Raw genomic sequence first — 23,518 nt, 5'->3', positions numbered from 1 at the left:
CTCGGTAGACTATGGGGGGTGCATACACACACACACACACACACACACCCCCCCCCCCCCCCCCGCGTATGGGCATGTTTATATCTCATCTTGTGAAGTTTGCAACGGTATCACACTCGTTGCTCTTGCATGACTTATGAAATAAGATTGCAAACTTCACAAGATGATATTTGACAAAAAACATGAAATATCCTCGATCTATATATTCAATCACTGTTTGCTTTTATAGAATCACATCATAGATTCCATTCTAACATCTGTAAATGGAGGCATCACGCAGACAGTAAACTGCAAAACCAACATTTTAAACATTACTTTATACAATTTCACATGTACAGTATAATTTGAGTGCCGTGCAACAAACTGTTACTTATGATATACAATAAGACAAAATACAACATGATAAAATACACTGGATCAGCTTTCAAATCGGATTCATGGTCCATTTTAGGAAGGCCACTATTCAAGTTATTATAAAAGTTATAAAAGAGAGGTTAATATGTTGATGTACAATACAACTAATCATAGCTTTGGGAAAAGTTGTGCAAAGATTTTCAGTAAGGGCCCCCTTTTCCCGGCAATTATTTCACTATATATATATATTGAGGTACCTAATCATATTTACCAGTATGTGAAAATGCTGTTACATGTTTTGTTACAGAAAATTACCATTAACATATGCTCATTATGAAAAATATACACTCAACATTTTATCTGTTACCCATTCGTCCAACTACTTGCTCCGTTACTTGTACATGTAAGACCTTCTACGATTGGTAGGAACTTTAACTTTCGTTATAAAAAAAATATAGCATTTTATGTGGTGAGGTGTCACTAAACATTCATTTATTCATTCAAAAATATAGCTAAAAACAGGTAATCTCTATATACATGTATGTTCCTAACGCTAACAAATCTTCCATACTTTCAATATGCAAATATCCACTCAAAAACATACAAAAATAACAAACATATGTACTACACATGCATGATAAAAAATCATATTATCTAAATAACTATTAAAGCTCAATCATAGCATAGCTATATATCTAAAGTTTTGCTGTTGGCAACAATCTAAAGATCTTTCTGAACAAGGGGTAATATCTCAACTTTGATTAACAACACACATAATTAACCAATATCACATAATTAACCAATATCACATACAACGGAACCTTTCAACACAACTTGCAAACTTTAAATAAAAAGGTGGGAAGTCTGGCATAACGTATTTCTATTCTAAATTGATGACAAAACGATATAAAAAATAATATATGTTATGTAAGTCACTGGGGTGTAGGGGTGGGAGAGGGGACACGTATCAGTTATTATATCAGACCAGCAAGAGTTAAAAAAACAATTTATTTTGTTTAAAGACACCACTAGAGCACATTGATTTATTAATCATCGGCTATTGAATGTCAAACATTTGGTAATTTTGACTTGTAGTCATCAGAGGAAACCTGCTACATTGTTTTTATTAGTAGCAAGGGATCTTTTATATGCACTTTCCCACAGACAGGAAAGCACATACCACGGCCGTTGACCAGTTGTGGTGCACTAGTTGGAATGAGAAAAAAACCAATCAGTTAAATGGATCCACTGAGGTGATTTGATCCTGTGACGCAAACACTTCAGGCAAGCACTCAACCAACCAAGCTAAATTCTGCCCCACCAGCATGAAAGACAAAACAAAATATTTCTATACACCAAACAACAAACATGTCAATCATAATCATATGCAAGTCATTTACCCAAATTCATCTCAAATTTTACTGACACTGATGGAAAATCATCAGCGTTTTCGATTCACTGTTGTAGTAGCTCACTGAAAGCTAACAGATATCACATAATAATATACCGCATAGCATATTAAAGCAGTTATAAATACAGCCAAACCTACTACCAACATACACCTGTATTAAGCAACTGCATTTCCTAACAGACCACCTTGCAATTCACCCAAATCAGCTCCTATAGCTGAAAACTGCCTATGGGATCACATTTTATTTTTTAAAGTAAATAATATCTTAGTTTCTAAGATGTATGAACCTTTTCTTTTTCTAATTAAATTCATTATAAGCTACTGTGTACAAACACCAGGGCAAGTAGAATAGTAAAAACACATTTTAATTTTGATTGAAAAATGTCAAAACTGATCATATAAGCAAGATAAGCAATTCATAAGTGAGTGGTAAAAAAGGTATGGGTATATAATATGTATAATTAGATTAACGTCTACTTCACACTGCTCTGACCGTACATACAATCAAAGTGCCAAACATTTCTAAGTCCAAAGTGCGGTGTATAGGTTTGATTTCACTGTGGAAGATTAATCTCACGAAAGACTACCCAGCAATCTGGGGAAGAATATAGATCCTTGTAGATCCTAGCATTTCACTGCAGGTGTAAAGTGTAACATACGTATGTGCAATACGGCTCAAACAAGCTCACTGTGAGCACATTGCTTGATTTCATCATCAAGGGTATATCACAGGGTGAACATCAAATTATATCCTACAATGTTTCTGTTTCATTGAACTGTATCATCTTTCTGGTATATAACTTCATCTCACAATGTTTAGTGACATTTACTGAACTGTATCGTCTTTCTGGTATATAACTTCATCTCACAATGTTTAGTGACATTTACTGAACTGTATCATCTTTCTGGTATATAACTTCATCTCACAATGTTTAGTGACATTTACTGAACTGTATCATCTTTTTGGTATAAGTCCATCTCACAGTGGTTCATTGATATTCACTGAACTATATCATTTGTTTTTGGTATAATTCATCTCACAATGTTTCTGGTAAAATTCACCTCACAATTTTTCACAGATATGCACTGAACCATATCATCTTTCTGGTATACAATTCCATCTCACAATGCTTTGTATATTCACTGAACTGTATCGTTTGTTTCTGGTATAATTTCACCTCACAACGTTTCATTGATATTCACTGAACCGTACCGTTTGTTTCTAGGCGGCTCATACCGGGGAAGCCCACTTAGCGACCTTGCTTTAAACCAGACGGCCTTGGCTCTCGAGAGCAAGGATTGGTCGGGAGACAGAGACGGGTGGAAGTCGAAGTCGGCTACTTCCACCAGTGGCTTCTTCTTCAGTCTCAGTATGTAGCCAACTCCAAGAACAACAATCACTATACCGAGGATACTGAACACCACCGGAATCACTAACACAGAGCTGCTAGTAGAATCTGAAAAAAGACAGTATCTTTCAGTGACATATTTTCATACATAGGCATTTTCAGTGACAGTGCTAAACATAACTAATTTATATGTAATATTTGAGACGTTTTACTGACAGTTAACATTAACATCATAAGAAAAAATGTACATCTGAATAAGGCAGAGTCAAAAGAAACCTTTGACAATGTTCTGACTGCTCCAGAGAATCAATGCCACTGAAGATGTCTTCCTATAACTCTGTACTGAATGACTAAAATTGAACCCTTGGGGTTAACAAACTTTGAAAATATAAAAATAAATAAAATCTGAACCCCTACCTGGTTTACAGGCAAGTACAAAATGTGTCCCCAGCCCTGTACTGAATGATTAAAGCTAATTTTTCTGTTTTCTGAACTCCTACCTGGAGCGTATGCGAGTACGACATGTCTGCCAGTGATGAAGCTGACATCGTTGTAGACGGTGAACCAGACGATGTGCCAGCCGCTGGTATTGAGGCTGATCTCTACGTGGTGCTCACATGTGTGAACAAACACCGCCGGCTCACAGCTCGCGTTCCCGATAGGCAGGGAGAAGTTGGTGTCCGTTATATTCCAGCACACAGCCGTCGGGAAGGATGGCGAACTATTAAAACAAGCAGAAACTGTATTGAAAAGAGATTATATTGCAGCACACAGCCGTCGGGAAGGATGGCGAACTATTAAAACAAGCAGAAACTGTATTGAAAAGAGATTATATTGCAGCACACAGCCGTCGGGAAGGATGGCGAACTATTAAAACAAGCAGAAACTGTATTGAAAAGAGATTATATTCCAGCACACAGCCGTCGGGAAGGATGGCGAACTATTAAAACAAGCAGAAACTGTATTGAAAAGAGATTATATTGCAGCAAACGTGTCACTGGATATGACAGAAAAACTGCATGAAAGAAATTCCATCAAAATCATGCTGCATAATTGATTAAATTTACAGTATGATTTGGAAAAATTAAATACAGACCTCGCAGTGAATGAAATTGAACAGAGTGATTAATTGCTTCTCTGACTTAGATTATGGGGAACCATTTTAAGATATTTCCATACTGAGGCATTTGAGGATTGTGTGTTATTTCTTTTATGTTCATTGGAGTATGAAACAAAAAAAATCATTTGCAAACTGTGTGAATCGGCAAACCCATTCTAACATACGTTTACGGATGATTTTGTTTGTTCATACCCAGATGAATGTAAAAGAAATAACAGGCAATACTTATAATTAAGTCATTTTAACACAAGCTAGATCTATTGCAGGGGACAAAATTTAAAAATCTTCAGTAACTGAATGTCGGTTCGTGAAATTTCACTTAGATAACCAACTGTTTAGTTATACAGTCGAATCCACTTTATTGCATATCGGTTTATAGCATAAATCGGTTATTTGCATATAATTCGGCTGCACAGAACCAAATAGCATAAAGTCAATACAAATTATGTCGCATATTTGAATAGGTTTATAAAGAAAAACATTGGTTAATTGCATACGAAAAACAAAAAATTCTAGAAAATTACATCATAAAATGTTCCACAAACCTTTAATATTTTCCCAGAAACAATAAAAACTAATATTAAAAAAAAGGGGGGAGGAGGGGCGGGCACAGGTCTGGCTTACATTGTGTTAATAATTTTATTCATAATAAATATTTTTAATTTTCTAATTAATTAATGAAATAAGCAAAATAAACACTACGCTTCTTATATTTTGTTCAATGCACATTAGCATCGTGAACAAAATATACTGTAACATTAGTACACTGTAGCTGAAATCGGTTGACAATTAACAGTTGCTAATTTAAGCTATATATGTATATTTCGCCTACATGTTGAAATTGCACTTTGCCAAGTAACCCATTTTCACGGTGTCCTCCCATTTTGCCTACAACCCACTTTGCCTACACTCAGTTTGCCTACAAACCACTTTGCCTACACTCAGTCTGCCTACAACCCACTTTGCCTACACTCAGTCTGCCTACAACCCACTTTGCCTACACTCAGTTTGCCTACAACCCACTTTACTTACACTCAGTATGAAAAGATGCCAACCCCAGTGAAAAATGGAGCATTCCATGGTCCCTATGTAGAAAAATAACATGACAAAATAATATGACAAAGACATATTTTATTATAAAAACGATTAACATTACACAACAAAAACAATTGAACTATAAAATGACCTCACAAATATTAAACAAATATTTTGTACAAAGTTGAATTTTAATCCTATATCAAAGAATCATGAAGGCCATTTCACTTTGATCACATATTAAAGATCACAGTATGGGATCATTGGACTAATACTAATCACCATAAAGAGCATTAAATCACCTTTGTGCAACTAAGCCCCAATTACATTACTTATGTTCATTATAATCTTAATTGTTTATGTAATACAATATTTTTATATTGGTTTGAGACACAAAATAATAAGGATTGTCCCACTATGAACTGGGGATGTCACTTTTTCACACTGTAGGCAAACTGAGTGTAGGCATACTGGGTTGTAGGCAAAATGGGTGTAGGCAAAGTGGGTTGTAGGCAGAATGGGAAGAAACCGGTTTCACTACTCAACACCCCTCAGAACAATAGGTGTGAACTGTGGAAAAGCTGTGTGCAACAAACTGCAACGTGAATATTAGTAGCTAGACATAGCATCAATAAACACAACCACAGATTTGTAACAATTCAAAATCAAAAATATTTGATCTTACAACATTTATACTGGTATTTTATTTATTATTATTTTAAAATACATGTATAAACAAATGAAACACATACATGTATCAACATTCAAACAATTTTCTGCAGTTAAGAGTAAGATAGACTGTCCACAAGGCATTTGTAAAGTTTACCGTTGGTTATAATCTGGAAGTGGGGCTCTATCGGATAATCAGTTATACCCGTTATTGGCATAAATTTAACACGCACCGTTTCTAAGCAATTAAGCGGATTTGATTGTATTTACACAAACTGGTGAGTAACATAATCATAACATGGACTATTGTTCTGCACTACACAGATATTCCTAAAGTGTTTCAAACAAATTAATGAGGTTTATCTGTGATAAAAGGTCAGTTATTTTGAACAATGAAAAGCAGGTTTTTGTGATCTAGTAATCACATGCAACCCATTGCCATCCCAAGTTGTACTAGCATGCAATGTATGATGATCCTATATGAAATGATTGGGAAAATATGGCCTAGACAAGGATGTTGTTTACTGAACAGTAATCCATAAAATGTAGGTGATCATGGTCACCTAGTAAATAATACATCTCCATCCCAAGTTATACTAGCCTGGATATAAGGAGTTCCCGTAATATGAAGTACTCTATGAAAAGTACATGTACATGTAGGTCATGGTGACCTAGTTATCAGACAACACACCACCACCCCAAGTGGAATTTGTATGCAATGTTTGATGTTTGTATATGAATGCTCCAGACAAGGAAAGTTAATAGATGGACGGACAGACACATATCCTACCATAATAGGACTCGTCAAATACAGGCATATATACTGAACAAAAAAAGAAACTTCCGATTTGTACATATAGTATTTGTTGTGTTAAAGAATTCATTGTGTAATGAAATTATATAGGTAGTATTAGCCGTGAGCTGTATTATCAGGATTCATGAATTTTATCGATTATTTTTGCACTGTTAATTGTCGACAACGTGAAATTCAATTTGCACGTGCATGCATGGTTCGACATGTCCCGTGTAGTATTCGGTCAATTTGTTTTACTTGTCTTACTGACATTGTTATCAAGTGAACGAAAATGCTTCAAAATTTGTAAAAAAAATAAAGTTTTTTACATTGTAGCATTTTTAGTATGCCAAGAATACCCAATAATTTACGCGAATGGGCAATTGGTATGCTTGATGCTGGCATGTCGAAAGAAGACGTTGCAAGTCATGTTGAGAGTTCTAGTCGAGCGATACGAAATCTTCGCGTAAGATTTCGAACGACAGGAAGCACCAATGACTTGCCACGTCGTGGACGTCCACGTGTTACAACGCGTGGTCAAGACCGCTATATCATGAACACGCATTTGCGCAATCAATTCCAAACTGCCACTGCTACTGCTGCTAACACACCTGGACTTCATAATAACCGAATCAGTGGGCAAACTGTTCGTAATCGTCTGCGGGAGAACGGTTTACATGCACGACGTCCTTACGTCGGATGCGTTTTAATGCAACGTCATTGTCTAAATCGTCTTAATTGGGCACGTGTACACAACCGTTGGATACGGTGACGCTGGAATACCATTTCTTTTTTTGGACGAATCCAGATTTTCTTTACAACATGGTGATGGCAGGGTGCGCGTCTACCGTAGGAGAAATGAACGCTATGCTGACTGTTGTGTTCTTGAACGAGATCGTTTTGGGGGTGGGGGTTGTGTCATGGTCTGGGCAGCCATTGCCCATGGTTATCGTTCACCACTAGTCGTCATTGATGGCAATTTAAATGCTCAACATTACCGTGATGACATTCTCGCTCATCACGTCATTCCTCTGTTCCATAACAACGCCAACATCTCGATTGTTCAGCATGATAATGCCACCTCTCATACAGCTAGAGACACTGTAAATTTTCTTAGGACAAATAACATTGATTTCATTGATGACTGGCCCGCTAAAAGTCCTGATCTCGACCCCATCGAGCATGTCTGGGATAGGCTGGACAGACGATTGAGGTGTCGTCCCAACCCACCCGCTAATGTCAACGAACTTCGTCAAGCGCTCATTCAGGAATGGAACAATATTCCACAGGCAGAAATCAACACTTTAGTCAATTCTATGCGTCTGCGATGCACTGCAGTGGTCAATTCAAGAGGTGGTCATACCCGTTATTAAGTGGGTGGGTTTTTTTTAACCCCTACCACACTTGGTCAAAATTTCTCCCCGTTTCTGTTAACCTATGGCCATGATTTTTGCACCAAACGATGCATCATGGAACACTCTTTAAACGCATATATAACAATTATTCCCCCGGTTTGTTTTCATCAAGTTATGTTCAAGCAAAGTTAGCGGAAGTTTCTTATTTTGTTCAGTATAGATATGGTACCCTGTATACTGAGATTCAAATCCATGCACAGCCTAATTAACACAGTGCTCTGTTATCCAATGTATGCAAATGAAAATAGCTTATTTGATGGATTAATATATTTCATAAAAACTAAATATTCATTAGGTATTGAAAAGAATGTTATGAACATTAAATTGAGAATAGTTCATATTAGGGGTGTAACGATATACTCGAATATTCGGTGCACCGAACAGCGATCTGTATCGTAGTTGCATTCGTATTCGTCACTAGCTGAAATGAATACACGAATACTTATATATAATGTTTACTGTATAATTTATGTTTCTAATTCATACTAACCAAAACGCAATAACGATTCGATCGTTTTTATTGTCCTTTTTTATATTAGGTCAACCGCATAGTCAGACTCATAGACTGATCCTTTTTTTAATTATTCCATGCGTTGGACTGGTACTCTACATGCAGCTTGACTGCGCTTCTGTCATAACACTGCAGTGTTATGATGTCGCATAGTCTCGTTCAACCAGCCTAATACGAGACACGGGCGAGTGTAGTTCGTTAATTTATGCATTCTACGCAGTGCAACGTCAATAATGTTGAACCAATATTCTAACGTTTAAATGGCAGCTCAAAGCAAAATATATTCGTATAATTCTTAACGAGAACTGTGGCATATTAGCAATTCAAATATGGATATAAATTGATTAATACTAGATGCCAAAAACCAAAATGGCCTTAAAAATATATATTTGATATTCAAAATAAAATTAATTTACCGGTAATCCATAACTTCTGTCTACATTATACAATGTATATACGGTTTCGGTTTGCACGCATGGAAAAGGATGAATTGTTATCAAAGCACTTAAGAATATTTTTTAAAATATGTACAATTTGTACATTTATGTTTGCAAAGGCCATGGTATATTTTAAAATTCCGATAATAACATATATACATATTTTAACTTGTTACTATTTTGGTTCCCGTATGAGGCTTTTAAAATGTTTTGCGCGAAAAGGTGATTGTAGGATTGTTGCAGTGAATTTTGTTAACAGCTAGTGAGTAGTTATCTTTCGATACTTTTTTTTCCTATCAGCAAAGCCTTTGTACTTGTGTAATGTGTATTCATGGATGTGAATACATATTCGTATTTGTCACCTCATATTCGTGATATGTATCGTATTCGCCACCATGTGTATTTGTCACACCCCTAGTTCATATTGAGATGAAAACAAAAAGGCTAGTTTAAATGGCATGTGGATATTTTTCTGAAATAAGAAGATAACAAATTTCTCTGTCCACCAACCTGCCATGGCATGTGACATTCATCTTTATAGCTCCACCCACAGGACCATCAGTGTCGCCCTCTATACTCACAAATCTCAGCGACTCTGAAATATACATTTTAAGATTTTTAATGGAAATATTTTAAAGCCACATACCTTAGTTATCTGTCAGTGTATAATATTTTGGGCTATTGTATATGCTGAGCAATGTTTCCACCATTACACTTGGGTTTGACAAAATTAATAAATTAAACAGAGTTACTTTGAAAATGTGTCTAAGAAAAGGACTATTTATGTAACTAAGATTATGTATCCATTTGAACATTTATAGTTATTTCCATGCTTATATCTAATTAAGGTTCAAGCCAGGCTTCTAGATTATGGTAGCCCCACTCCCATGGCTAGTGATATTCAATGTTGGGCTAGTAAATAATTACTATTGCCATGCCCAACAACCAGTGAATTTTTTGGGTCAAATATTGCAGATAAGTCTATTTTGTAAATATGAATATCCTGCCCCAGCCCCCAGCCCCCAGTGTTAGTGTTTTTAAGCTCTATCTCCCTCTTTAGGTGACATTTATAATATTACTATTATTTAATAAAATTGTAGTAACTTAAAGTAAAATAGGGCTAGTGAATTTTTAATCGTGGCTAGTAATTGTTTCAAATCATTTATCCCAGGGCTAGTGGATTTTATAAAAATTCTAGAAGCCCTGTTCAAGCCCACTGTTCTAGGTACACACACCTCAGGTATCTGGACACTGATTTCAATGTACATGTGTACATAGAAATAATTAATATAATTAGTATTTTTCAATGGTAAGGCCTCTGGTTGGATTTTGCCCAGGGATGTTATTTTGCAATATTGAGCATTGACGGTTTGGAATACTGAGGAACACTAGTGTAATAGGTGTCTGGGATGAATCGGCTCCTGCACCACCTACAAATACAGGTACTACAGCAAGATGGAAAGTAAACTTTGTTTTATTTAACGACGCCACTAGAGCACATTGATTTTTTATCTTATCATCGGCTATTGGACGTCAAACATATGGTCATTCTGACACTGTTTTTTAGAGGAAACCCGCTGTCGCCACATAGACTATTCTTTTACGACAGGCAGCAAGGGAGCTTTTATTTGCGCTTCCCACAGGCAGGATAGCACAAACCATGGCCTTTGTTGAACCAGTTATGGATCACTGGTCAGTGCAAGTGGTTCACACCTACCCATTGAGCCTTGCGGAGTACTCACTCAGGGTTTGGAGTGGGTATCTGGATTAAAAATCACATGCATCGACTGGGATCCGAACCCAGTACCTACCAGCCTGTAAACCGATGGCCTAACCACGACGCCACTGGGGCTGGTCTACAGCCAGATGTGGTCATAAAATAATAATAAGACATAAATGATATCTCAACTTTAGAAAGAAAATAATGAAGATTATATTTTTTCTTTCGAATAACATATACCATAGCAAGTATCATTTACACACAACTCTGAATGGCCTACCATAATCAGGGGTGGGAACTGGTGAACTGTAAAAAAGAGGAAATCTAGAGGGGTCCTGGACATTCTTGAAAATCCTAGGTTAAAATCTGTGCCATCTGACACATTTTGGAGGAAAGGACGATTAAAATGCGAGGAAACGCAATGTTCCATGAGAGGAAAACAGCTGATCCGAGGAGAATTCCCACCCCTGGTAATTATAGGCTTTTATTTCATTGTGTCACTGTAACCTCGACATACATGGCCATTATAATAATGACTATCTGTTTGGACATCGCAGGTTATTCCCTTGGACCCTTCATATGAATTTCAATAGCAGATGGCATCTGAGCAGTGAAACCCTAGCTTAATGTTTTTATCGTTACTATTACCATGTCAATATCATCACCATTATCCAAACACAGCTAATAGGTTTTTGAAATGTTTTACGGTATGAGACTGGATGAAGATATGGAGAATGTTCTCTCCTTCAACCATTTATCAGGGAACATTTTCTTTTCAAAATCTTGATTAGCGATATTTCTAGTCAACTGAAAATTTATTAGCAACTGCTGATTAAACTTAAAGCTTTAATATTGTGTAGCGATCTCTGAAACTTGCATAGTGAATCACGACGCAACACTGAACAAAATGTTCCCTGTATATTAAAAAATCCTGCTTACATATAACAAGCAATATGTACATGTATATACACTGATACTGTATACATAAATGAGATCAAAGGTCAAGCCAGTAATGAACCTCAGATATGGATGATCTCGAATGACATCACATGGCCAGTATTAAGATAACCTATTTCCATGTATACATCATAAACACACATTGTATCACATGGCAGGCACACCTGTGTAACCAGACAAGTAACTGTTGTTTGTTTGTTTTGTTTAATGACACCACTAGAGCACATGATTTAATAATCATCGGCTATTGGATGTCAAACATATGGTCATTTTGACAGTCATAGAGATGAAACCTGCTACATTTTTCCATTAGTAGCAAGGGATCTTTTATATGCACCATCCCACAGACAGGATAGCACATACCACGGCCTTTGATATACCAGTTGTGGTGCACTGGCTAGAGTGAGAATAACTTGTTTGAAGCATGTGATACACAAATATAATATCAATATGTCAGTAGTTGCTGTAATATAAGGATATAAATAAATAAATAAATAAACAAATAAATAATGTACAAAATACACCCCTCATATTTATGCATACAGACATCATCAGGCATTGGCACTTTTCCACAGACAATCTTTGGGTACTGGTTGGAACAAGAAAAGAAGCAATAAGAGAATGGGTCCACCAAGGGGGTTTGAACCTATGATCCAAGCAGCACCTCAGGTGAGCGATCTATCAACTGAGCTAGATCAATCCGCCCTGTATTGGAATTACTGAACACAATGAGCCCAATTTACGAAGCCAGTTTTTCTTAAAGGCAGGTGTTTAAGCATTGTAATTGTATGCAGTTACACGTGTGTAAGACATACAGATGTTTAAGCACTGTAAATGTATGCAGTTACACGTGTGTAAGACATAAACAGGTGTTTACGCATTGTAATTGTATGCAGTTACACGTGTGTAAGACATAAACAGGTGTTTATGCATTGTAATTGTATGCAGTTACACGTGTGTAAGACAAACAGGTGTTAACGCATTGTAATTGTATGCAGTTACATGTGTGTAAGACATAAACAGGTGTTTATGCATTGTAATTGTATGCAGTTACACGTGTGTAAGACATAAACAGGCTTTGTAAATTCGGCTCACAATGTATTTAAACTGTTTTTGTCATACCTTTAACAGACACTGGCTGTTCCATGATTCCACACTTTACTACTCTCCGTCCTCTTCGAATCCTGTGTGGTGCAGCAGTCAGTCTGTGCATTCTAAAGCTTTCACACGGTTTACTGGCCTCAGACAGACTTGTGTTGGTACGAGGCATCTCGTCCGATCGCAACACTGCAATGATCTCCGTTGACATTGTAAAATTACCCGTGTCTGACGGTGTGAAGTTAAAGAAGGGGTCTCTTGTCCTTTTAATAAAGGTTGTATTTCTGAACCAATAATACACAAACTCCACTTTTGGTAAAAACTCAGAAGACTTTTTGGTGGGAAACTTGTCCGTAACATTGGCATGAACCGTTACCATCTCTCCAGTGGAAAATGTGCTGTTGTTCCTTTGATATGGTAAATGTTGGCTGATATTTAAGTTTCCATTCAAAGACTCTGGGGAAGAAAAAAAAAAGGAGAAAAGAAACTAAATATTATAAATTTGTACAAAACATGTTGACAAAGAGAAAATATTTTAAAACTAAGTACAAACAATGTTTAACAAAGTATAGTAATGTATACAAACACTGACATACAGACACAAACACAAGCATCTATATGTATGAAGAGTGTACTTGCATGCACTCGGGTGCACACACACACTCACATTTAACAGTTTTAACCAAATTATATTACTACAAGGGAATGTTAACCAAGTACAGAGTAGTTTTAATAAAGCGATAAAAAGGTTTAATAAAGTGTATAATTTATTACTATCTACAATGAAAGCTCTATAAAATTGGACACCGGGCACCATGTAAAGTTTTAACAGGTATCCAGTTTAGAAAGGTTATGTTCTGCACTGATATCGATTATCATAATCAAAAAGGGACCATGAAAAATTCTAGTTATGAGGGAATTCTGATTTATAGAGGGTACAGTTTTGACAGGTTTCACTTGTAGTCAACTAACATAGAACATTTCACAAAGTGCTTTTGGTAGTAACGGTAGCACAATATAGGTTTATTTGACTACAATATTTACATGCATAACAATTTATTGTTTCCTCCAGACAGCAAGTAAAACTTGAAATAATTGTGAAAAGGAATATGTTTATGTACTACATTAAATATCATTATATTCAGTGGTTAGCTTTCACTTGTTTTGACACTGGGTCCAAAACAAGAAGAAAAAGAATGCACTGCCACTACACAGGCTACCCCAACTAAAAAACATCATGGATCACATCATCCACATGACTCAACTCAACTGTCCAATTGAGTCGCATCATGTAGTGTGTATTAAAAAACAAATCGTCTGTAACCGATTTTAAGTTGACCTGAAGTTATTTGACATAACCGAACATGCAGGCAATGAATGTCGTATAGTGTGAATGGGTTGTGGCTACAGGAGCGACAGTCCAGTTGAGTCGCATCGTATAATGTGATCTATAGAAAGGACAGTACATATCACAGCATTTGATGTATCTGTTGGGGGTTGCTGGTTCCAGCAAGCCAGGCAATCAATCGTACTGACCCAGTGCACATCAGATGTTATGAGCATTCTACCACACTGGTACAGATATCCTAAAATGAATACCTATGTACTACCAGTATGTACTGTACCGTACCTGTTATTACGTCAAACTCAGTGGACCAGGCCAGGCTAGCTCTGGGTCACCAGAACATTTCAACAAAATGTCTACTGAACTTCAAAAATTGTAAAAAACACAGTTATTTTCTAAAACAATATCAATAATTATTATTTCATGAAATTATTTGGCTAAATTAAAATAAAATTTGCCAATTGTTTTTTTTTGCAATTGGCGAATTTGGCAAGTGCTAAAGCCAGCCCTGGAATGGACCCATATGTCACTGTAGTACATATATGTGGCCCAGTGTTGCAGACCGACCCTCTGACAAACATAAAAATGTATACCTGTATATGTTCCTCACCTGTTTTTAATTGTCCAAGGGACTTCTTTTGTTGTGGACTATATTCAATTTTTGTTCCACTGTATGTTTTTTTACCATATAAATATTTTTTATTGCAGCAGTTGTATACACCTGCAATACTGAATACATATGTACCTCACTTTGTGTGATCAAGTATTGCAGACATAAACGTGCAATAACCTGCAGATAGTACTGGTACCTGTTTCTTTCCCACTGGATTGAATTAGCCAGCTTTTGGAATTGCTGTATCTATACCTCGTAACAGTGATAGATTCTATTAATACACACCTGTCAGATCAAACTGAATGGACCCGTACACAACTATATTGCGTGGCCAGGTGTTGTGGACATACACAATGACCGTCATCAGGTACTGTCCAGGAATGACTTTACCGCTGACAAATTTACACTCAATGGATGCGTTAAAATCATCAAGAGTTTTTTTCATGTCGGTGTCGGCACTGTTTGACCACAGATACTGGAAGAGTTTCGACTGAGCAAAGTGTCCCTGGGTGTCCATCAAGATGGCTTGAAATCGGATTGTCGAGTCGAGGACAGCAGGGCCAGATGATGAAATCACCAGAGTGTAGTTTACTGAAACAACATTAATTGTGCAGAATTAAATATCTCACTTATAGGAACTGTTTTAGTGAATCATGTAACATTCAGATAACATAGCTGAGATGTTTGTGCAAGGGGTAGCTTAGGGGGGTCTAAATCCCCCTACTCAAGCAAATTATCTTCTTCTTTTTTCAATTTCATTTCCCTGGGAGCATATGTCTCGACCACCCTATAAACTTCACTCACTATATATTCTAGACTCCCACAGTGCTAAAATTCCTGCACATGCACCTGATAGATGTGGCATAATGCATTATCTCAAGAGTTGGGGGAACCAGCATTTTTATTAAATAGAGTTTTATTACCCACATGGTAAAATATATCTTGGTTCATATCAAAGTGATATGTCCCACTACGTAACACATAGATGTCATATGATATGACCTCATCGATTGGCACACTATAACTGTTTATAAATTTCTCTGATTCAACTGATTATGTTTCCATAAGTTTCATGTATTTGTATGTACATGTTGAGGATATTAAAGCTGGATGATCAAGTTTAATAAAACATCAGTCAGACTGATTTGTTCAGTACATGAACCATTACAACATGTATGTATCTGGAGATAACTGGTGAATAAATGAAAACATCCATTTTAATTGTGCATTTTGTAAAAAATATGATGACCATAGGTTTTTCTTTTGGTGTTCTCTGTAGAATTTTTATTTTTCTGAACAAACAATAGGTATTCTGACTTTAGAACAGTTTAATGTAAATGATATTAACATGCAATGATTGGGCTTATAAAAATTAATATGTGTATTAAGCAAACATAAAAGCTAACAAATATTTTTCATGTTACTGTTTAAAATGTCAGTCATTACAATACAACTGCCCCTATTTCCCTTGGGCTTTTAATTAGCACTGTGTGAAGTAAATTAATTACTCCCAGTCTGCCAGAAGTAGAGATACACATCCTTTTGATAAGACAGGTACAAAGTGATCAGGTGACAAACTCCCATTCTCCTATAGACATTTTATTGCCCCAATTAGTGGAGCTATGTAATCCCTTTGTAAGGTGATATCTAAAGACTTCCAGTGTTTGTGAATTGCAGAAATTGATGAACATTACATAAATTATTTTAGTTCATTTAATCAAAATACATATATATATATATATATATATGATGCTTTTCTAGTTGGTTTTATCACATAAACTGTTTTAATGTACAATGGCACAAATGTTCCTCCATTACTGGAAATGGAGGAACAGGTCACAATGATGAAAATTATATAATTAAAAATTATAACTTATTAATACTTCCAAGCTATTAATTGATCATATGGATTTTAAAAATTAAAAATTTGCGTTGACATAAAAAAGTAAGAAAAAATCATGTTTATTGGTAACAGAGGGAAACCACAAGTATATTTTAAATTTAATTAATTACTACTATTGTCCGAACCAAATTGTTAACAACTACACAAAATTACTCTCCTACCTTTTTAATTGCCGTTAGATTTCCTCCAAAGTTTGTCCAGACACAAATCGCAAAAAAAACACTACAAATATACAGATTCCACACCAGACCTGTCAACCCTCCCGGATTCCGCGGGAGTCTCCCGGTATTTGATCAAATCTCCTTTCTCCTGTGCGGGAGACAGTTTCTCCTTTTAAATGACATTTTTGTAAGTATAAAAAAAAATCGATCCTCTTTTGTCAAAATAACAGAAGGGAAGTAACTCTGCCTTTTTTTCTCATTCGGCAAATGTCGACTACTTTCGGCTTCTGAGAATGTAACAGGCCGAATTGTCCCGACTGTTTAACCTTTGCCGAAGTGAAAATTGTGGGATAGCCTATTTATATTGTTAAAAAAGCACATGGAGTTTATAAAATGACATGTAATTATAATGTTTGTTGTCATCGTAATGGCTACAATGCGTGTTGCCGCTAATTCAACAGGCTGTGTATTGACATTCAGTGTTGCCATATAAAAAAAAAAAACTATCCAATTTAGTTCTAATAACACCTCTGAATTGTAAAATGTCTTCCCACTGGATTACATAATGCAACTATGACGAATCTGAACTGCCAGACTCCGAGTTGACAGCGATACACACGATGCATGTTAAAATCACATGTCACAGCAAGACAACGAAAAGACCAATTAGCTGTATAAACATACTTGTGTCAGTTAATTTTGTATGTTTGTGCAGTAAAATGTTGGTTATAAGGGTACACTTCAAGAAATTATTTTTGTACAATTAAAAAATGTTGTGTTTGACATTGACATAAAGTTACTCACGGAAATGGGTATAATTCCGGTATATTTTACACGATGTCCGTAATGAGGTTTTACTTATGATTAATGAAAATACAATGTTTATTGCATCATTATAATGATTTTAAATAAGTACCACGCCACCGTTCCTCATTATAGTAAAAACTGAATATTAATTTATAAGATTTATATAAATTTGTCTTTGGTACTTAGGTACACTAACCACAAATGATAATGTAACGCAACCTGTAAGGCTGTAAGTGTAATACCGTAAATGTACTAATTAAATTTTGTATTTCTTGTTCATGTTCTTAACATTTTTGGATAATTTTTTTTTTTTTTTTTTAAATATGTATTAAATCATAATAATATTTAAACTTTAAAAAAAAAAAAAAAAAAAAAAAAAAAATTAATATTTTTTTATTTTTTTTAATGCCAAGATCTAAGGTTAAGAAGTATATATGACATTATAAAGTATTCATATAACTTATTGTAATAATGTTTTTTTTTAAATCTTGCGATTTTGGGTTAAATTGTGTGAATTTAAAAATCTCCTGCTTTTTGACAAAATCTCCTGCTTTTTCAACACACACCTCCTGCTTTCTCTTGTCTAAAGGTTGACAGGTCTGTTCCACACACGAGACTGCAACGATGTCGCCGATATTGTCTTTGCTGAGATTGCATAGTGAAAAATACATGCAGTTTTCTGCCGTCTGCCATGTTGCTTGTTTATGGAATACTCTTCAAGAGGGGTAAAAGCCTCCAAAGTATGTGACACAATTAATATGAAATCGATGATCTCTAGTGGTATTATTAAAATAATAATAATAATTAAAAAAAATATAATATGACATCATTACGTTTGCTTTTATATCATAACATGTTATGACGTTGTTAGATTAAGTCCTATCCCTTCACCCCTCTTGAAGAATATTCCATAAAAAGTCAAAATGGCAGCTGATACAAAATTACATGCTTTTTTCCCTATGCGCTCTCAGCGAAGTCGATATATGTGACATGGTTATCATCTGGTATGTGGAATCAGTGTCATTGTAATGGTTTTTTCAAGATTTGTGTCTGGAAATTTTTTGGATCAAATCTAACGGCAATTAAAGGTAGGAGAGTAATTTTTCGTAGTTGTTAACGATTTGGTTCGGACAATAATTACTTATAATATTTAAATGTAAACAACAACACCAAAAACCTTTATGTGACAAAATAACTATAATCAGCACTAGTTTGAACTTTTAGTATAGTTGTATTCACTAAATGAAATGTCTATGCACATGCATTAACATAAATAAAGAGAATTTATTAGACAAAGGAATGCCGCCATTTGAAAATCCAACAATGATTGTAATGCATGGTTTTTAAATGAAAAACATGAACTGTTAAAATAAAAAAATAGGTGCTACATGTAGTCAAATACTTACCAAATGAGTTTTCCTGTATGATAGACTTGTTCCACGGACATGAGGGATAGACTTACTAGTAACTAAACACATGTGCACAAAGAAAATGTCCAGGTGCCGCCATTTTGGTTTTCTTCTTTGGTTTCCTCCTACTGGCTGGAGACCCACACAGTGGTGTCTGAATTAAGTCCTTTTGAAGTTGCACCATACTGCCTAAGATGGCAAGGCTATTAATCTCAGGATTTTGCACCTCTCATAATAATCCCTTGTTCTATCTGAATTCCTGATGTCATTGTTGTTGTCTTTGTTTTCCGTGTGGGGTTTTTCTTCTTCTTATTTTTTTAAAGTTAATTAACTTTTTTTATATGTAAATACAAATTACCATTAATAGATAAAATAAATCCATACTGTAATAAACATTGAAATGGAGCTCACCTCCACCACCACCCCCCACCCACAGCTACAATTTTACAGATATTTATTGTGACAGGTGGTGAGTCTAGAGGGTCTATTTAAGTGAGGAGGTAGCATGGGATAATTATAATCATATAGCATCATGTGTATTAATATTAATAATTTTTTTAATTATTATTGGAAATACTATCAAATTCTGTTACATGTATGTTTGGTTGTTTAGCCACTGTTCCCAATGAATTTGATAAATCCTGTGAGAAATTATGAATTTTTAAACAATAACCATGAAAATGTTTTGGACTTAGTTTTTTCCCCGTTCATTTGGAACACATCATTTCCTTTGCAAAAGGACTATCTTCAAACTAATAGTTCACTTATATTTCACTTATAGAACAAACAAAAAAAGAAGTCTACATTCCAGTTGACTTATACCACTGATAAACCACTTGTAGGTGAAATATATGTGGAGTATCAATGATGTATCAGTTAACAATTCTTTTCACTTATACTTATACACACCGATACTTCACTTATACCAATATATGGGTAACTTATAGGCCACTTATAAGTGGCGTATAAGTAAAGTATCTTCCACTTATAAGTTTGTATAAGTTATTTCCGTAAGGGATGTCTCGACCACCCTATAAACTTCACTCACTATATTCTAGACTTCCACAGTGCTAAAATTCTTGCACATGCACCTGATAGATGTGACACAATGCATTATTTCAAGAGTTGGGGGAACCAGCATTTTTATTAAATAGAGTTTTATTACCCACATGGTAAAATATAACTTGGTTCATATCAAAGTGATATGTCCCACTACGTAACACATAGATGTCATATGATATGACCTCATCGATTGGCACACTATGACCTTACCGGAACATTAATCAAATAAGTTGAGTACTATAAACCAGGGAACATTTTGTTTAGAATCGCTATGCAAGTTTCAGAGATTGCTACACAATTTTAAAACATTAAACAGTAATGGCTAAACAACGAGAAATATCTTTAATCAAGATTTTGAAAACAAAATGTTCCCTGTAAACTAAAATCAATTATCGGTAATAAATAGCATATTAAACTTGCCATCATTTCATAGCATGTTTATGTTCCTCATGAAATTATTTTCATTGTCACTCACTAAAGCTATAAGCTTGTGACAACTGAAGATTATTTCACTCGGGACATAAACATGATGCGAAATGGAAGCATTATTAATATTCTATTGAATTAATCTCTGATGGTAGAGAGGCTCAGAGCGACTATAACGTCCAAATGTCAATCTAGCTCTCTGAAATGGCAGAGTACTTGGGCGAGTTGCTTCCCTCTATTTAGCAAATTTAAAATGGTGGGCAAATGTTTTATGCTGTCGTTGGAAGATTTATTTTGTTAATAATGATGCAAGTACTTCAATCGGGATTTATAATATATTGTGAGTATGGTAGGTTATACATTTTTGGTTTGCGTGTCCATTTGTTGCACTATTTCGGTTGATAAACGGTTGAAACATGGTGTCACAAGTTTTGAATAACAGCAATATATAGGGTATGTAATAAAATTTGGAGTAGAAAGAAGCACACTTTCTATGTCCCTTTGGACTATGACCATATATGAGTATTAGGATGATAGGTAAAATGAGTAACAATCCATTGCATAGTCACTGCAATAATTCATAATTGAACAAGGGGCGGGATTTAGCGGTCTGTTGAGTGCTCGCTTGGGGTGTTTTCACCACAGGATTGAACCACCTCAGTGGATCATTCATTGTTTTTTCTCTCGTTCCAACCAGTGCACCACAACTGGCCAAAGGCTGTGCTTTTCTGTCTGGAAAAGTGCATATAAAAGATCCCTAGCTGCACGAGGTAAAATGTAGCAGGTTTCCTCTGAATTACCAAATGTTTGACATCCAATAGCTGATGACTAAGTAATCAATGTGCTCTAGTGGTGTCGTTAAACAAAACAAACTTTCTTTCATAATTGAACATTGTCCAAAGGGACGTACAATTATAAAGTGTGGTTCTTAATGTGCACCCTACACTAAATTGAGCAGTACACTTACCAAGTGATGATGGACTAATTGTGGCCGGCGACACGGTGGTATTCGACGGCGTTTGGTTGGAACTGATCGTCAGAAAACCTGCATTGGCCCGTGCTAAATGTTTTGACAATACACTAACACGAAACGTTCCACAAACTACCACAAAGATAACACAAAATGACCACATTTTACTAAAAATATTTTAACTAAACAACCAGCCCTGGCATATCTGGTAAGCGGGTCATGTACAAATTCTACAGTGCATTGTTATGGTCGTTGTTTGTTTCACAGTGAAAGACAGTCACGAGCTTTTCGCTTGTTTACTTCCTTAAACCGGTGACGCATCAATCTGACGCCCGTAATATAAAGATGTGATGTATTAGAGTTATCTTCTCTTAGTTAATAAACACGAAGGGGGAGGGCAACGTAATCATCTAGGATTTGGTTACAAGTGTATTATGTTATTGCACCACTATTATTATATTATAAAATAGGTTTATATTTTATTTATTTATTTATTTATTTATTTCATCTTTAAATATGCTGACACTGGCTATATTATTTATTAACCCATACTTCCCGCACACGCACACACACACACGGTCTACAGGCTGTAGGTACTGGGTTCGGATCCCAGTCGAGGCATGGGATTTTTAATCCAGATACTGACTCCAAACCCTGAGTGAGTGCTCCGCAAGGCTCAATGGGTAGGTGTAAACCACTTGCCCCGACCAGTGATCCATAACTGGTTCAACAAAGGCCATGGTTTGTGCTATCCTGCCTGTGGGAAGCGCAAATAAAAGATCCCTTGCTGCCTGTTGTAAAAGAGTAGCCTATGTGGCGACAGCGGGTTTCCTCTAAAAATCAGTGTCAGAATGACCATATGTTTGACATCCAATAGCCGATGATAAGATAAAAAAAATCAATGTGCTCTAGTGGCGTCGTTAAATAAAACAAACTTTACTTTACTTTTTTCAATTCAATAATGTATTTCCGTATATCAATTATACATGACATGAACAATAATATCAACATCAAGAAAAGAAAAAACCCACAATACATGTTATAATGGTTACAATATCCTAGCACAATTATAATTTATATACTAGTAACACTATTTAGCAAGTGACAATATCATTAGGTAGGAGGCCTAGCAACTGAAAGTAGAAGACGTCTTTGTTCAAACATCTCATAGCAATACTGCCCTATGCAATGTACTGAAGTTACGTACGGAACCAGATGGTTTTAGCAGGAATGTATTATGCTACATGGTTTGATTAGTTGGAGCACCATGTCATGCATATTAATATAGGCCTAATATTATGCGTCCTTGTCGAAATGTTTATTATGCTACATGGTTTGATTAGTTGGAGCACCATGTCATGCATATTAATATAGGCCTAATATTATGCGTCCTTGTCGAAATGTTTATTATGCTACATGGTTTGATTAGTTGGAGCACCATGTCATGCATATTAATATAGGCCTAATATTATGCGTCCTTGTCGAAATGTTTATCAGAAAGTTTAAAGTTGTTTTCTTTAACAACTAGAACATATTTATTATTCATCGGCTAAATATTGGATGGTAATTTTGACACATAATCATCAGAGGTAACCCGCCATATTTTACTTAATGCAGCAAGGGATCTTTTATATCAGACAAATAAAAGTATTTAAAAAAACAAAAACATTTGATGTAACCTAATTTCCGTGTCCTTTATTGCGTTATATTTTGAAAACGACGCCTACAAATCAATCACTGATGTGCTCTAGTTGTGTCAATAAACATAACAAACCTTTACTTTATCAGCAATACTACCACATATTTGTTTTTTAAAGCGAGTATATTTCCATTATACAAACCTGACGTTAACAGTTAATGTTCATAAAATATAAGTAATGTCCACACTATGACGTTTTGGCCAGACGCCTTTATGTAAACAAACAAACAAACATACAAACAAAGAAACAAAAA

General features: G+C 35.5%; 1 protein-coding gene across 2 annotated transcripts; it reads right to left on the bottom strand.

The window, feature by feature from the left end:
• Positions 1-1,533: 1,533 nt before the first annotated feature.
• LOC121380216 lies at positions 1,534-21,865 on the bottom strand. 2 transcript variants are annotated; one of them, XM_041509034.1, is made up of 6 exons: positions 21,563-21,865; positions 15,113-15,418; positions 12,894-13,325; positions 9,605-9,689; positions 3,615-3,835; positions 1,534-3,222 (listed from the first exon to the last, which is right to left on the bottom strand). In XM_041509034.1, the coding sequence occupies exons 1-6, from the start codon at positions 21,726-21,728 to the stop codon at positions 2,945-2,947; spliced, it is 1,488 nt and encodes a 495-aa protein (XP_041364968.1). In that variant the 5' UTR covers positions 21,729-21,865; the 3' UTR covers positions 1,534-2,944. The 2 variants fall into 2 exon arrangements, with proteins under 2 accessions (XP_041364968.1, XP_041364969.1); XM_041509035.1 differs by lacking the exon at positions 21,563-21,865 and adding an exon at positions 19,105-19,403.
• Between the last annotated feature and the right edge of the window lie 1,653 nt (positions 21,866-23,518).

Source organism: Gigantopelta aegis, chromosome 8, assembly GCF_016097555.1.
Source record: "Gigantopelta aegis isolate Gae_Host chromosome 8, Gae_host_genome, whole genome shotgun sequence".
Lineage (NCBI taxonomy): Eukaryota > Metazoa > Mollusca > Gastropoda > Neomphalida > Peltospiridae > Gigantopelta > Gigantopelta aegis.
The sequence above is the reverse complement of the archived record's forward strand: the minus strand, read 5'-3'. Positions and strand labels throughout refer to the sequence as shown.

Excerpts from the sequence above, each read along its gene's own strand:
- LOC121380216 (XM_041509034.1), bottom strand. The coding sequence starts at position 21,728 with ATGTGGTCATTTTGTGTTATCTTTGTGGTAGTTTGTGGAACGTTTCGT. Across the intron at positions 13,326-15,112 it reads CATTCAGTTTGATCTGACAG|AGTCTTTGAATGGAAACTTA; the intron begins GTGTGTATTAAT and ends TTTCTTCCCCAG. Across the intron at positions 9,690-12,893 it reads ACAGCCAGTGTCTGTTAAAG|AGTCGCTGAGATTTGTGAGT; the intron begins GTATGACAAAAA and ends TGTATATTTCAG.